Source organism: Dendropsophus ebraccatus, chromosome 11 (assembly GCF_027789765.1).
Source record: "Dendropsophus ebraccatus isolate aDenEbr1 chromosome 11, aDenEbr1.pat, whole genome shotgun sequence".
In the NCBI taxonomy this organism is placed as follows: Eukaryota; Metazoa; Chordata; class Amphibia; order Anura; family Hylidae; genus Dendropsophus; species Dendropsophus ebraccatus.
The window spans coordinates 62,926-77,376 of NC_091464.1; the positions used below are offsets into that span (position 1 = coordinate 62,926).

At 45.3% G+C, this 14,451-nt stretch overlaps 1 protein-coding gene across 5 annotated transcripts in view; it reads left to right on the forward strand.

The window, feature by feature from the left end:
- The window catches only part of MYO19 (myosin XIX), a 171,523-nt gene that overhangs the window by 40,784 nt on the left and 116,288 nt on the right, over positions 1-14,451 (forward strand). For 2 of the 5 annotated variants that reach the window (XM_069945889.1, XM_069945894.1), the window contains 2 exons: positions 1,845-1,977; positions 5,172-5,363. In XM_069945889.1, coding sequence (XP_069801990.1) covers positions 1,845-1,977; positions 5,172-5,363 — 325 coding nt within the window. Of the gene's footprint in view, positions 1-34; positions 446-1,669; positions 1,707-1,844; positions 1,978-5,171; positions 5,364-14,451 lie in introns of those variants that run through there. The other 3 variants (XM_069945891.1, XM_069945892.1, XM_069945890.1) reach the window with 3 other exon arrangements.

The following is a 14,451-nucleotide window of genomic DNA, read 5'->3' on the forward strand; positions in this document are numbered from 1 at the left end:
CTGCTAATGGACGCTGACTGGCGCTTACTGACACCTGCTAATGGACGCTGACTGACGCTTACTGACACCTGCTAATGGACGCTGACTGACGGACAGTGAATGACGCTTACTGATGGACACTGACTGAGTTTTTTGGATGGACGCTGACTGAAGCTTACTACCGGATGCTGACTGATTCATACTGACGGACACTGACACTTACTGACGCTGACTGATCCTTACTAAGGGGCGCTGATTGACTCTTACCAACAGACGCTGACTGACACTGACGCTTACTAACGGACGCTGACACTGACGCTTACTAACGGACGCTGACACTGACGCTTACTAACGGACGCTGACACTGACGCTTACTAACGGACGCTGACTGACGCTAACTAACGGACGCTGACTGACAGACACTAACTGAGATCTCCCTTATTACTGAGAGATCACAGGGGAGGGGGTACTTTTTTTTTTTATATATATGTGTGTGTGTTTTACACTATATGGATGCAGGCTCTGATCCCTCACAAAGTGAGGAATCAGAGCCTGCATCCATGCTCTGCCACAATCAGATACTATGATTGGCAGCTCTGTGATCAGAGCTGCCAATCATAGTATATAGCAGCATGTACCAGCGTCATTACACAGACGCTGGTACATGCTGCTGCAGCAGGAGGGGGGTCACAGCAGAGATCGCTCCTTCCCCCTCCTCCTCGCAGCACTGGCTCCCCGGACCCAAAACTCACTCTGAGCTCCGGGATCCGGGGAGCCAGTTCAGCGAGGAGGAGGGGGAAGGAGACATCTGCTGTGACCCTCCGGCACAGCAGCAACGGCGGCGATCGGGAGCAGCATGGGTATGGCCGGCACAAGGGGGGATCCGGGGGGGGTGGGGGGGGGGGGTTCAGCGGCAGGATTAGGGGATCCGGGGGAGGGAAGAACGGAGGACACAGCGGGGGTGACAAGGATCGGCGGACACGGAGGGGAGACATGGATCGGCGGACACGGAGGGGGAGACATGGATCGGTAGACACGGAGGGGGAGACATGCATCTGCGGACATGACGGGGGACACAGGGGGGCGGGAATGGCGCGGCAGCAGCTTCCCCCGCATCCCGGAACTCGGCAGAGACCGGGACCGGGGGTTTACTACTTGTTTCACCGGCATCAGTGGATGGTTACCGATCCCCTGATGCCGGTGATCGCCGGTGCTGGACCCCTTCAGGGGGTCCAGAGGCAGCTACACTAAACTGTCAGCTATCAGCTGACAGTTTAGTTTCGGCTCCCGGTCACTGTTTGTGTAAACAGTGAGCACCGGGAGCCGGGAAGTTATAGTACGTCCTGGTGCGGAAAGTAACCTCCTGCCAGGACGTGCTATAACGTCCTAGTGCGCCTATGGGTTAAGCTCCATTTACTTCCATGAACTGAGTTTCAAAACCCCACCCAAACTGGAGACAACAGTAGGGGGAAAGTGGCCATGTTTTTGTAGCGCTGGATAACCCCTTTAATCACCTGTTCACACTTTGTTTTATTTTCACCCACAATTCTGGCGGCATTTGGATGACGCGGCGTGTGATGGCACAAGATACAAATGAGCAGTTTTCTCACCATTGCTTGGACTGATCTTACACTGGTGACATCCACCATTACTGGTTTTTACATTTAAAATTCTTCTTTTAATAATTTAGTTCCGGACATGATGCAGAAATCTAGTTTGGCCTCCAGGTGAGAGCCTAAAGTGGTGCGAATGATGTGGAGGAACATTTCTAGGGCCTCTAGGTCTCTCATTGAGCTTTCTCATTGTTTTGTTTTTAGTAGAGCAGAAAAAGAAAGTTCTACAAAAGTTTATATTTCTATTTGCAGACATGGACGACCCGATGCCTGATGAAGTTTTATACAACGATTTGTCCTGCCGGTGTCTTACCAGGAGCCAGCGAGACAGTGGAGAGGATAGAAAGTCGAGTCCTTGATTCTAATCCTGTGCTGGAAGCATTTGGTAACCAAGAGAGTTTTGGTCCTATTCCCGCTGTTATATGTTATAGTGAAATCTATAACAATAGTAGTAATGTCATCCTGTATAATAGTAATAATAGTAATGCCATCCTGTATAATAATAATAATAATAATAGTAGTAATGCCATCCTGAATAATAATAATAATAATAATGCCATCCTGTATAATAATAATAATAGTAATGCCATCCTGAATAATAATAATAATAATAATAATAATAATAATAGTAATGCCATCCTGAATAATAATAATAATAATAATAATAATAGTAATGCCATCCTGAATAATAATAATAATAATAATAATAATAATAATAATAATAATAATAATAATAATGCCATCCTGTATAATAATAGTAATAGTAATGTCATCCTGTATAATAGGAATAATATTGTCATCCTGTATAGAAATAGTAATGTCATCCTTTATAATAGTAATAGTAATAGTAATGTCATCCTGTATAATAGTAATGCCATCCTCTATAATAGTAATAATAGTAATGCCATCCTCTATAATAGTAATAATGGCGCGCGCTCATGACTGGACGTGTGTGAGCACAGCTCCACAGCAGACTGCACATTTCTGTGGTAAACCCCACAATTTACCAGCATAAATCTGCTGGGAGGACTCCTGAGGGTTCTCCTAACGTATGGACAAGTTTGTCTAAAAATCTGGGGACCGCAAGTTACATACTTGGCCTATACAGGGCTCAGGTCTGAAATCACCTCAGGCACTCAAAATGGCTGCAGCTGCTGAGGGAAGACTCCTCCTCACAAGACCTCCAGGGTAAAATGGAGACAAGCCGAGGGGACCAGGGGCATGAAGATTTGTTGCCTGGCTTACAGGTATCCTGTAAAACTATTGCAATAGAGGTGGCATGCATCCTGGCCCCAGACCTCATAGCCTCTCTAGAAACCACCATTTCTGCTGCCCTCACACAGATACAGACTGAGGTAACTTTGAATGCTGCTAGAATTACAGGACTAAAACAGAGAGTCTCTAATTTAGAAGGGGAACTTCTTGGTACTCAGTCACAAATGTTAGACATTATGAAACAAAATAAGTTACTGAAGGAAAAGACTGAGGACCTGGAGAATAGGTCCCGCCGCAGTAATCTGCGCATAATAGGTCTCCCAGAAACAATACAAGCCTCTCAGTTATTACAGATATGCGCCACAGAATTACCTCAGGCATTGGGCTTACAAACCTCTTACCCAATTGAACGGGCTCACCGTGTGGGCCCTCCACCTAAAATGGGAGCAGACAGCAAGAAAATAGATAAACCCAGACAAGTCATTGCTAAATTTTTGAATTATTCAGATAAAGTTACCGTACTGCAACTGTTCAAGAAATCTTCAACTGAAGTCAGACTGAGAGGACATGAAGTGTTGCTTTTCAGTGATTATTCCGCTGAGGTGGCTAAAAGACGACGTGCCTTTTCCAGTATTTGCTCAGAATTATTTTAGCGCAAACAGCGCTTCTACCTTCAATTTCCAGCAACTTTACATATTTATATGGAAGGTGGTGCTTCTAGATCATTCCGCACTCCAGAAGAAGCAAGAACCTACCTTGATGCCACTTCTAGTGAAACCTCCCAGAGTCAAGATACAACCAAGAGAAGACGGACCACCAGGACAAGATCTGCCTCTGATTCCATGGGGTGATCTCATAACAAAGTGCAAGTGACTGACTTTTATTGGCTTGGACTCGCTCTGATGATAACCAGTCAGCTGTTCTCTAAGTAATACTGATGATGTGTCTCTCAGCTATCTCTGCTATCGTTTCTTCTCTTCTTTCTTGTCATACTATGATCATAACTTTTCTCCTAATCCTCCATAAATTCTTTTCTTTCCTTTTTCCTCATTAAATTCCACAAGCACAAGTGAAGGATTCTCACTTGTCATACTAGGATCATACTTCTTTTCTTAATTCTCCTTAAATTCTTTTTATTCCCTTTAACCCACTAACTTAAACCTGTGTTCACCAACTGGGTGACTATATTTCCACTATTTGCAGTGTTTGATATGTCTCTTATATGCTTCTTTTTATTCAGCACAGATTGATGTACATTTTATTTAATCCACCATTTTAGGCCAATCCTATTTTGTTACCCTGTTTGGCCATTCATAGTTTTATTCTAAGGTCTGGATGATTTCCAGGTTCCACCTTTGGGGGTACCGAGAGCTCCCATCCATGAGCCAAAAAAGTGAAGTCCCAGTACTACCTATCTCGGGTTTGTGCTATGAGAAGATAATAGCATTTATGTTAAGGTTATGGTTTTATAATGTTCTTTGTTATTCTGTATTCAGACAGCCAATGCCAGCCAGTCGTCTCCTCTCCCATTACTTAACTATCTCTCTATATGTCACTTTTAAGATGTCATTAATATGAAAGTCATTTCGTGGAACGTTAAGGGACTACGGTCCCCCACAAAAAGACTAATGGTTTTACGACACCTTAGGAAACTACGAGCAGATATTGCTCTGCTTCAGGAAACACATTTGGGTGAGGCTGATTTTGTGAGAATGAAACGTCTATGGGTAGGAGAGGTCTTAAGCCCCTATTCCACGGGTCTTTTAAAGGAGCAATATCGTTCGTATTCGGACGATATCGGCCGCTACGAACGATATTCGTCCCGTGGAATAGAGTGCAACGATCAGCCGACATCGTTCATGTCGGCTGATCGTTGCAGTCGCTTGTTTTTCAACATGTTGAAAAACAAGCGACTGATATAGCAGTGATCTGCTGCCGTCGCTCCGTTGAATAGGAGCATCGGCAGCAGACGCTGCTATATCCTATGGGCTGCCCGGACGATCAGCGATCCCCCGGGCAGCCCCCCCGCAGCTCCCCGCCGCCCCCCTCCTGCACTCACCTGCTCGCTGCAGCTGCGTTGAATAGTGGCGGCAGCGAGCGGGGAACGAGGAGCAAACGAGCGCTAATAGCGCTCGTTTGCTCCTCCAAACGACTTGTGGAATAGGGGCATTAGGTTCACCAGCAGATGACCGTAAAGGAGGTGTCCTAATCCTCATTCATAAGCACCTGACTCTTTAATTCACTCATCTGCTGACTCTATAGGCAGACTGATACATGTAGTACTAGATACTCCTGCTGGGAGAATTAGTCTGTATAATGCATATGGGCCTAATACTAATAATAAACCTTTTTTTCGCTCCTTAGAGGAAAAAATTCTACAAGACCGGGAAAAACTCTTGACTGTAGGGGGAGACCATAACACAGTTTTAAATGACACTGAAGACCGTAAACGATCTAATGCCAATTCAGTCACCCGGTTGACAGCTACTATTCTTCCCCAGCTCTTAGAAAACACTCACCTGACAGATGCATGGCGCTATTACTCTCCTGCTGAACGTGAGTACACCCACTTTTCACATGCACAAACCTCATGGTCACGTATTGACTATTTGCTAGTGTCGCAGCCACTCTTGTCGAGGATCAGTGATGCTACAATACATGACATGATAATATCCGATCATACCCCCATAAGCTTTCAAGTTTCAGATATGTGCCCTAAAGGTACAGATATATTGTGGAAATTCCCCACTCATCTGTTAAAGGATGATGTGTTCTTATCCAAGCTGAAAAAATGGTGGGGGGACTTTATTACAGATAATGAGAACCATACTGATGCTCCCATCCTCTTTTGGGAAACCGCAAAGACAGTGTTACAGGGACATATAACGTCATATTTCTTAGGAAAGAAGAGAGAGGCCTCTTCACATTTTACAAAGACTTCTCACACCCTATGGACAGCTTACACAAGGTTCCAATTAGACCCCTCGATAGAGAATAAGCGGGGTTGGGAATCAGCTAAGGAAGAATTGGATGCTGCATTAGAAAAGGTGGAATCATTCTTTTTAGACCAGAAAAAAGTTGACCTGTTTAAATTTGGAAATAAGGCTGGAAAACTCTTATCTCATTTAATCAAAGGGAACTATAAACCACTAAACATATTGGAAATGTGTGAGGAGGGAGGAGGTAAAACAAAAGATCCCAAAAGTATTAATAACGCCCTACAGAAATTCTATCAGAAGCTCTATAGCCAAAAGCCCCAAGACTTGGAGGAGGGAAGGAAATTCTTGGAAAGTTTAGACCTTCCTAGTTTAGACAGGGAAGATTTGGAGTCCTTAAATGCTCCAGTAACCAAGACAGAATTGGAAGCCACAATAAAAGCTCTAAAGAAGGGGAAGGCCCCGGGGCCAGATGGCTACAATAGTGAATTTTTCAAAACCATGGTTCAGGAGCTGTCCCCAACTCTATTAAATGTATACCAGGCTATGTTGGATGGTAGGGGGGTGATTCCTACTAGTAACACTGCTCACATTAAAGTCATACAAAAACCAGGAAAAGACCCAACTCTTCCCAACTCATACAGACCCATCTCTTTGATTAACTTAGATCTAAAAATTTTATCTAAAATATTTGCCGACAGGTTATCTATTTACATGCCAAAAATAATAGGGGCTCATCCAACCGGTTTTATTAAGGGAAGATCTGCTGCAGCTAATATACGGACTGTGATAGCGGTTCAAGACGCTGTACAATCCAGGCGCTATGGCGGGCTCCCCCCAGCTTTATTTGCAGCTGATGCTGAAAAAGCCTTTGATAGTATTAGCTGGGGGTGGCTCGTCATGGTGATGGACAAATCAGTGAGAGATTATGTTAACGCCATATATTCTCAACCTAAAGCTCAACCACCGGAGGTAGCGGAGAGCATGGGGCAGTGATCGGGGACCCCCCCGTGTGGTCCCGGAGCAGGCGATCGGCGGTATATACTATATACCGCCGATCGCCTGTTCCCAGTGCTGATCAGCACTTTTTATCCCCTGTCACCCCCACCCCCCCAGTCACCCCCGTCCCCCAGTCACCCCCCCCTTCCCCACATACGTTACCTGATCCACGGAGCTCCGTCCTCCTCGACGTCCAGGCTGATTCTGAAGTGCGCATGCGCTCCAGAATCAGTTATCTCAGAAAATTTAAAGTGACAGAGACCAATTTGGTCTCTGTCACTGAACTATGATTACTGTGATAGAAAATATCACAGTAATCATAGTAATACAGTGAAAATTAATGTATAAAGTACAAAAAGTGAAAAACATACAAAAAAATAAAACACACACTTTTTATTATAGTAATAATTGCACTTTACTCCCAGATTACCCCTAGCCCCCCCAAATTACCCGTAACCACCGCAGGTTGCCACTAACCACCGCACGTTGCCACTAACCACCACACGTTGCCCATAACCACCGCACGCTGCCCATAACCACCGCACGTTTCCACTAACCACCACAGGTTGCCACTAACCACCGCACGTTGCCCATAACCACCGCACGCTGCCCATAACCACCGCACGATGCCCATAACCACCGCACGATGCCCATAACCACCGCACGCTGCCCATAACCACCGCACGCTGCCCATAACCACCGCAGGTTGCCACTAACCACCGCACGTTGCCACTAACCACCACAGGTTGCCACTAACCACCGCACGTTGCCCATAACCACCGCACGCTGCCCATAACCACCGCACGCTGCCCATAACCACCGCACGCTGCCCATAACCACCGCACGCTGCCCATAACCACCGCACGCTGCCCATAACCACCGCACGTTGCCACTAACCACCGCACGTTGCCACTAACCACCGCACGTTGCCCATAACCACCGCACGTTGCCCATAACCACCGCACTTTGCCCATAACCACCGCACGTTGCCCATAACCACCGCACGTTGCCCATAACCACCGCACGTTGCCCATAACCACCGCACGTTGCCCATAACCACCGCACGTTGCCTGTAACCACCCCAAATTGCCAATGAGCCCCTCCAGATGGTCTGTAATCAGCCCCGATTGCCCGTAACCCCCCCATATTGCATGTAACCACTGCACGTTGCCTCTAACTCACACACGTTGCCAGTGACCCCCTCCAGATTGCCCGTAACCACACCAGATTGCCGTAACCACCCAAAATTACATGTACCCACCCCTGATTACCTATAAGCACTTCAGTTTATCCGTAACCACCCCAGATTGTCTGTAACCACCCCATGTTGCCCGTAACCACCGCAGATTGTCTGTAACCACCCCATGTTGCCCCTAATCACATGTAATTCCCACCAGATTGCCTCTGACCACCGCACGTTGCCTCTAACCACTGCACGTTGCCTCTAACTCACACACGTTGCCAGTGACCCCCTCCAGATTGCCGTAACCACCCAAAATTACATGTACCCACCCCTGATTACCTATAAGCACTTCCGTTTATCCGTAACCACCCCAGATTGTCTGTAATCACCCCATGTTGCCCGTAACCACCGCAGATTGTCTGTAACCACCCCATGTTGCCCATAACCACCGCAGATTGTCTGTAACCCCCCCAGGTTGCCCCTAATCACATGTAATTCCCCCCAGATTGCCTTTAACCACCGCACGTTGCCCCCGACCACCGCACGTTGCCCCCGACCACCGCACGTTGCCCCCGACCACCGCACGTTGCCCCCGACCACCGCACGTTGCCCCCGACCACCGCACGTTGCCTCCGACCACCGCACGTTGCCCCCGACCACTGCACGTTACAGGTTCCCATCCCAGATTACCTATAAGCACTTCAGTTTATCCGTAACCACCCCACGTTGCCCGTTACCACCCCACGTTGCCCGTTACCACCCCACGTTGCCCGTAACCACCGCAGGTTGCCTGTAACCACCGCAGGTTGCCCATAACCACCCCAGATTATCCGTAACCACCCCACATTACCTGTAATCTCATTTTTTAATTGTATTTTAGTAACTGCGCTATTCTAATAACCATTACTAGCTGCGGTTTTGCTCCAGCAAATTGGCGCTCCCTTCCTTCTGAGCCCTGCTGTGTGCCCAAACAGTGGTTTATGCCCACATATGGGGTACCGTTTTACTCAGAAGAAGCTGCGTTACAGATTTTGGGGTACATTTTTTCTCCCATTCCTCGTGAAATTGAGAAATTTTAAACTAAACGAACATATATTGGAAAAATTCGAGTTTTTCATTTTTACTGTCTTATTTTGAATACTTTCCTCTAATACCTGTGGGGTCAAACCGCTCACTGCACCCCAAGATGAATTCTTTGAACGGTGTACTTTCCTAAATGGGGTGACTTTTGGGGGGGTTCTCTTCTGCTGACACTACAGGGGCACTGCAAACGCACCTGGCGCTCAGAAACTTCTTCGGAAAAATCTGCACTGAAAATGCTAATTTGCGCTCCTTCCCTTCTGAGCCCGGCTGGGTGCCCATACAGTGGTTTATGCCCACATATGGGGTACCGTTCTACTCAGGGGAACCTGCGTTACAGATTTGGGCATGCAGCTTCTCTCCTGTTCCTCGTGAAATTGAGAAATTTCAAACTAAACAAACATATTATTGGAAAAATTCAAGTTTTTCAATTTTACTGTCTTATGTTGAATACTTTCCTCTAATACCTGTGGGGTCAAAATGGTCAACACACCCCAAGATGAATTCTTTGAGGGGTGCACTTTCCAAAATGGAGTGACTTTTAGAGGGGTTCTCTTCTGCGGACACTACAGGGGCACTGCAAACGCACCTGGCGCTCAGAAACTTCTTCAGCAAAATCTGAACTGAAAATGCTAATTGGCGCTCCCTTCCTTCTGAGCCCTCCTGTGTGCCCATACAGTGGTTTATGCCCCCATATGAGGTACCGTTGTACTTAGGAGAACCTGCGTTACAAATTTTGGGGTGCGGATTCTCTCATGTTCCTTGTGAAATTGAGAAATTTTAAACTAAACGAACATATTATTGGAAAAATTCGAGTTTTTCATTTTTACTGTCTAATTTTAAATACTTTGCTCTAATACCTGTGGGGTCAAAATGGTCACCACACCCCAAGATGAATTCTTTGAGGGGTGTACTTTCCAAAATGGGGTGACTTTTGGGGGGGTTCTTTTCTACGGACACTACAGGGGCGCTGCAAACGCACCTGGCGCTCAGAAACTTCTTCAGCAAAATCTGCACTGAAAATGCTAATTGGCGCTCCTTCCCTTCTGAGCCCCGCTGTGTGCCCATACAGTGGTTTATGCCCACATATGGGGTACCGTTGTATTCAGGAGAACCTGCGTTACAATTTTTGGGGTACTTTTTTTCTCTTTTTCCTTGTGAAATTGAGAAATTTCAAACTAAACGAACATATTATTGGAAAAATTCGTGTTTTTCATTTTTACTGTCTTATGTTGAATACTTTCCTCTAATGCAGTGATTTTCAACCTTTTTTGAGCCGCGGCACACTTTTTATACTTAAAAAATCCCGGGGCACACCACCAACCAAAATGGCACAAAATGACACTAAAACAGTACATATTATACATATAGTTCACGGAGTTCACTCTTGGGGGTTTTAAATCAGCTTCTTATCACCACAAGAGCTGCTTTTTAAGCCCTCAAGAGTGACATATGCCGGGCAGAGATCCTTTCAATAAATTATTCATTTTAAAAAAAGTGAAATAAAAAAGGATAACCCCCTCATATATACAATCCCATGTAACCTCATACATACAGTGCCATGTATTCCCATATATATATATATATATAACAGTCCCATGAAAACTCATACATACAGTCCCACGTATATGAGCACATAATTATCAGCACCATATACTGTGGTGATGTGCACTGTATAGCCACAGTATATGGTGCTGATAATTATGTGGCTCATATAACTGCAGTATAAAGGGGTACAATGAGACGTACTATGGCCATGAGGCCAGAGTACAAGTGCCCCCTGCTTTGCCCTCATACAGTAATAATGCCCCCTGCAGTATGCCCCCATATAATAATAATGCCCCCTGCAGTATGCCCCCATATAATAATAATAATGCCCCCTGCAGTATGCCCCATATAATAATAATGCCCCCTGCAGTATGCCCCCATATAATAATAATGCCCCCTGCAGTATGCCCCCATATATTAATAATGCCCTCTGCAGTATGCCCCCATATATTAATAATGCCCTCTGCAGTATGCCCCCATATATTAATAATGCCCTCTGCAGTATGCCCCCATATATTAATGCCCCCTGCAGTATGCCCCATATATTAATGCCCCCTGCAGTATGCCCCCATATAATGCCCCCTGCAGTATGCCCCCATATATTAATGCCCCCTGCAGTATGCCCCCATATAATGCCCCCTGCAGTATGCCCCCATATATTAATGCCCCCTGCAGTATGCCCCCATATAATGCCCCCTGCAGTATGCCCCCATATATTAATGCCCCCTGCAGTATGCCCCCATATATTAATGCCCCCTGCAGTATGCCCCCATATATTAATGCCCCCTGCAGTATGCCCCCATATTAATGCCCCCTGCAGTATGCCCCCATATATTAATGCCCCCTGCAGTATGCCCCCATATATTAATGCCCCCTGCAGTATGCCCCCATATAATGCCCCCTGCAGTATGCCCCCATATATTAATGCCCCCTGCAGTATGCCCCCATATAATGCCCCCTGCAGTATGCCCCCATATAATGCCCCCTGCAGTATGAGAATATGCACCAATAGTTTTAAAAAAAACAAAACAACAAACCATCATACTCACCTAATCGGCGCTGTGTGTTCTCCCTCCTCTTCAGGCTCCGTCCTGTGAGCCGCGGCGACTGAACCTCCGGCAGGCGTGATGACGTCACATCATCACGCCTGCCGGAGAGGTCACGTCCCGGCCTCCCATAGGCTGCTGGCATGAAGTGCCGCGGCCTATGGGAGTCAATGTCAGAGCAGGACGCTGACAGGTCCTGCTCTGACATTGTGCGCGATTGAATGTTTCGCCCGCTCACTGTATGAGCGGGCGGAACATCAATCCATCGGCATATCCCTAGAAGCTGCGCGGCCGCAGCTTCTAGGGATATTAAAGGGACAGTTTCTAATTTCCGACCGGGATCCCGCGGCACAGCTGGCGGGTTCTCACGGCACACCAGTGTGCCGCGGCACCCCGGTTGGGAAACGCTGCTCTAATGCATGTGGGGTCAAAATGCTCATCCTACCCCAAGATGAATTCTTTGAGGGGTGTACTTTCGAAAATGGAGTGACTTTTGGGGGGATTCTATTCTGCTGACACTACAGGGGCACTGCAAACGCACCTGGCGCTCAAACTTTTTCAGAAAAATCTGCATTAAAAAAAGCTAATTGGCGCTCCTTCCCTTCTGAGCCCGGCTGTGTGCCCATACAGTGGTTTACACCCACATATGGGGTACCGTTGTACTCAAGAGAACCTGTGTTACAAATTTTGGGGTGCAGATTCTCTCATGTTCCTTTTGGAAAGGAGAAACTTTAATCTAAACATATATATTATTGGAAAATTAAAATTTTCGATTTTTTTTAAGGCCTAATTGTGAATACTTTCCTCCAGCCCCTGTAGGGTTAAAATGCTCATTATACCCCTAGATTAATTCTTTAAGGTGTCTAGTTTCCAAAATGGGGTCACTTATGGGGGTTTCCAGTATACAAGCCTCCTAAATCAACTTAAAAAAAGAACTGGTCCCTAAAAAAAAATCAGTTTTGGAAACTTTCACAAAATGTGATAATTTGCTAATAAATTTCTAAGCCCCATAACAGCCTAAAAAAGTAAAATATGTTTCCCAAATTATGCCAGAATAAAGAGGACATATTGGTAATGTGATTTAGTAACTAATTTATGTGCTATGACTTCCTTTTTTAGAAGCAGAGAATTTCATAAGTTCATAAAATGCAAAATTTTCAAATTTTTCATGATATTTTGATGTTTTTCACAAAAAACACACAAAATAATGACCAAATTTTGCCACTAATATAAAGTGCCATATGTGACGAAAAAACAATCTCAGAATCGCTAGCATACGTTACAGCATCACTGAGCTATAAGCGCATAAAGTGAGACAGGTCAGATTTTGAAAAATGAGCCTGGTCATTAAGGCCAAAACAGGCTGCGGAGGCAAGGGGTTAAAGTAAACAATACTGAAACCAAACTGCTATGCTTTGCAGATGACTTATTACTCCTATTAAACTCTCCTACAACTGATCTACCCCGAGTTCTCTAAACTTTCCTATTTTAGTTCATTTTCAGGATATACAGTGAACACCTCAAAAAGTCAGCTGTTATATTTGGGGACGTCTCATCCTTCAGTAAAGCCCAAGGTGGACGTAGAGTATGCCTCCTCCCATATCACCTATTTAGGCATTAAATTAGGACATACGTCTCATTCTCTATACAAACTAAATTATTATCACTTGATTTCAAAAATCTCCAAAGAGTTGGAGAAATGGAAAGATCTTCCACTCTCACTTACTGGCAGAGCACATTTGATCAAAATGGTCAGTTTTGCAAGACTATTGTACCCACTTCAGACGCTTCCTCTCCTGATACGTCACTCAGATATTACTAGAATACAAGCATTGTTTGTACAATTTCTATGGAAAGGGAAGAGGCCGAGGATTGCATATAACAAATTATGTCTGCCCCGGGGAGCAGGAGGGTTACAGTTACCATTAATAAGATTGTACAATTTGTCGTCCCTTTTCAGGCATATTAGAGACTGGATACATTCTACAAATCACTACTCCAATTATAAACTTGAGTGTGACTTGTCTTCCCCGTGGTCGCCTTCCTCGCTGCTACATACTAAAATCAAAGATCTTCCCTCTACTGTTATAGAGAGCCTGTTACTCACAGATACTATAGCAGCCTGGAAGGCCATCAGAAAAATATACTCCTTGCCATTCTGTCTCTCCAAATATCTCCCTGTGTCAGGTATACTATCATTCCCTCAAAGCCACCAAAATAAACTTCTCAGAGAATGGACGACCAAGGGAATCCAAAATATCGGAGCTCTGCTCAACACAGGGGAAGGAATCTTATACACATGGGACGAAATCCGACAGAAATATGACCTGGCGTCTCACCACGTCCTGCAATATGCACAACTAACCTCCTTCTGTAAAACTTTAGTACTTTGCTAGAGTAGAAAAAGAAGGAGTTTTTGACCTACTTGTTGGTAAAGCAGAAGATAGGGACTCTATATCTGTGATTTATTCTTCTATGAAAAAATATGTACTGACAAAAGAAGAGGAGAGTTTATTTAACAAATGGAAGATGACTCTAGACGACAGTGACATATCTTCTAAGATTCTGGTGGGATTACGATGTGTCCGGGACAGTACACTGTCAGAACAGTGGAGAGAGACGCACCTAAAATTCATTCATAAAGCCATATATGCCTTTAATTCTGCCCGTGATGAAGCTCCTAGCCATTATTTAAGAGCCTGTCCAAAATGTGCACTGTCACGTGCGGATCTCTTCCACTGCATGCGGACCTGTCCGGAAGTACAAGAAGGCTGGTCTGAATGTTTATCATTCATACAATGCGTTTGGGAACGAGATATTCAACTTTCCCCAACGAGTTGTTTGTTTCACTA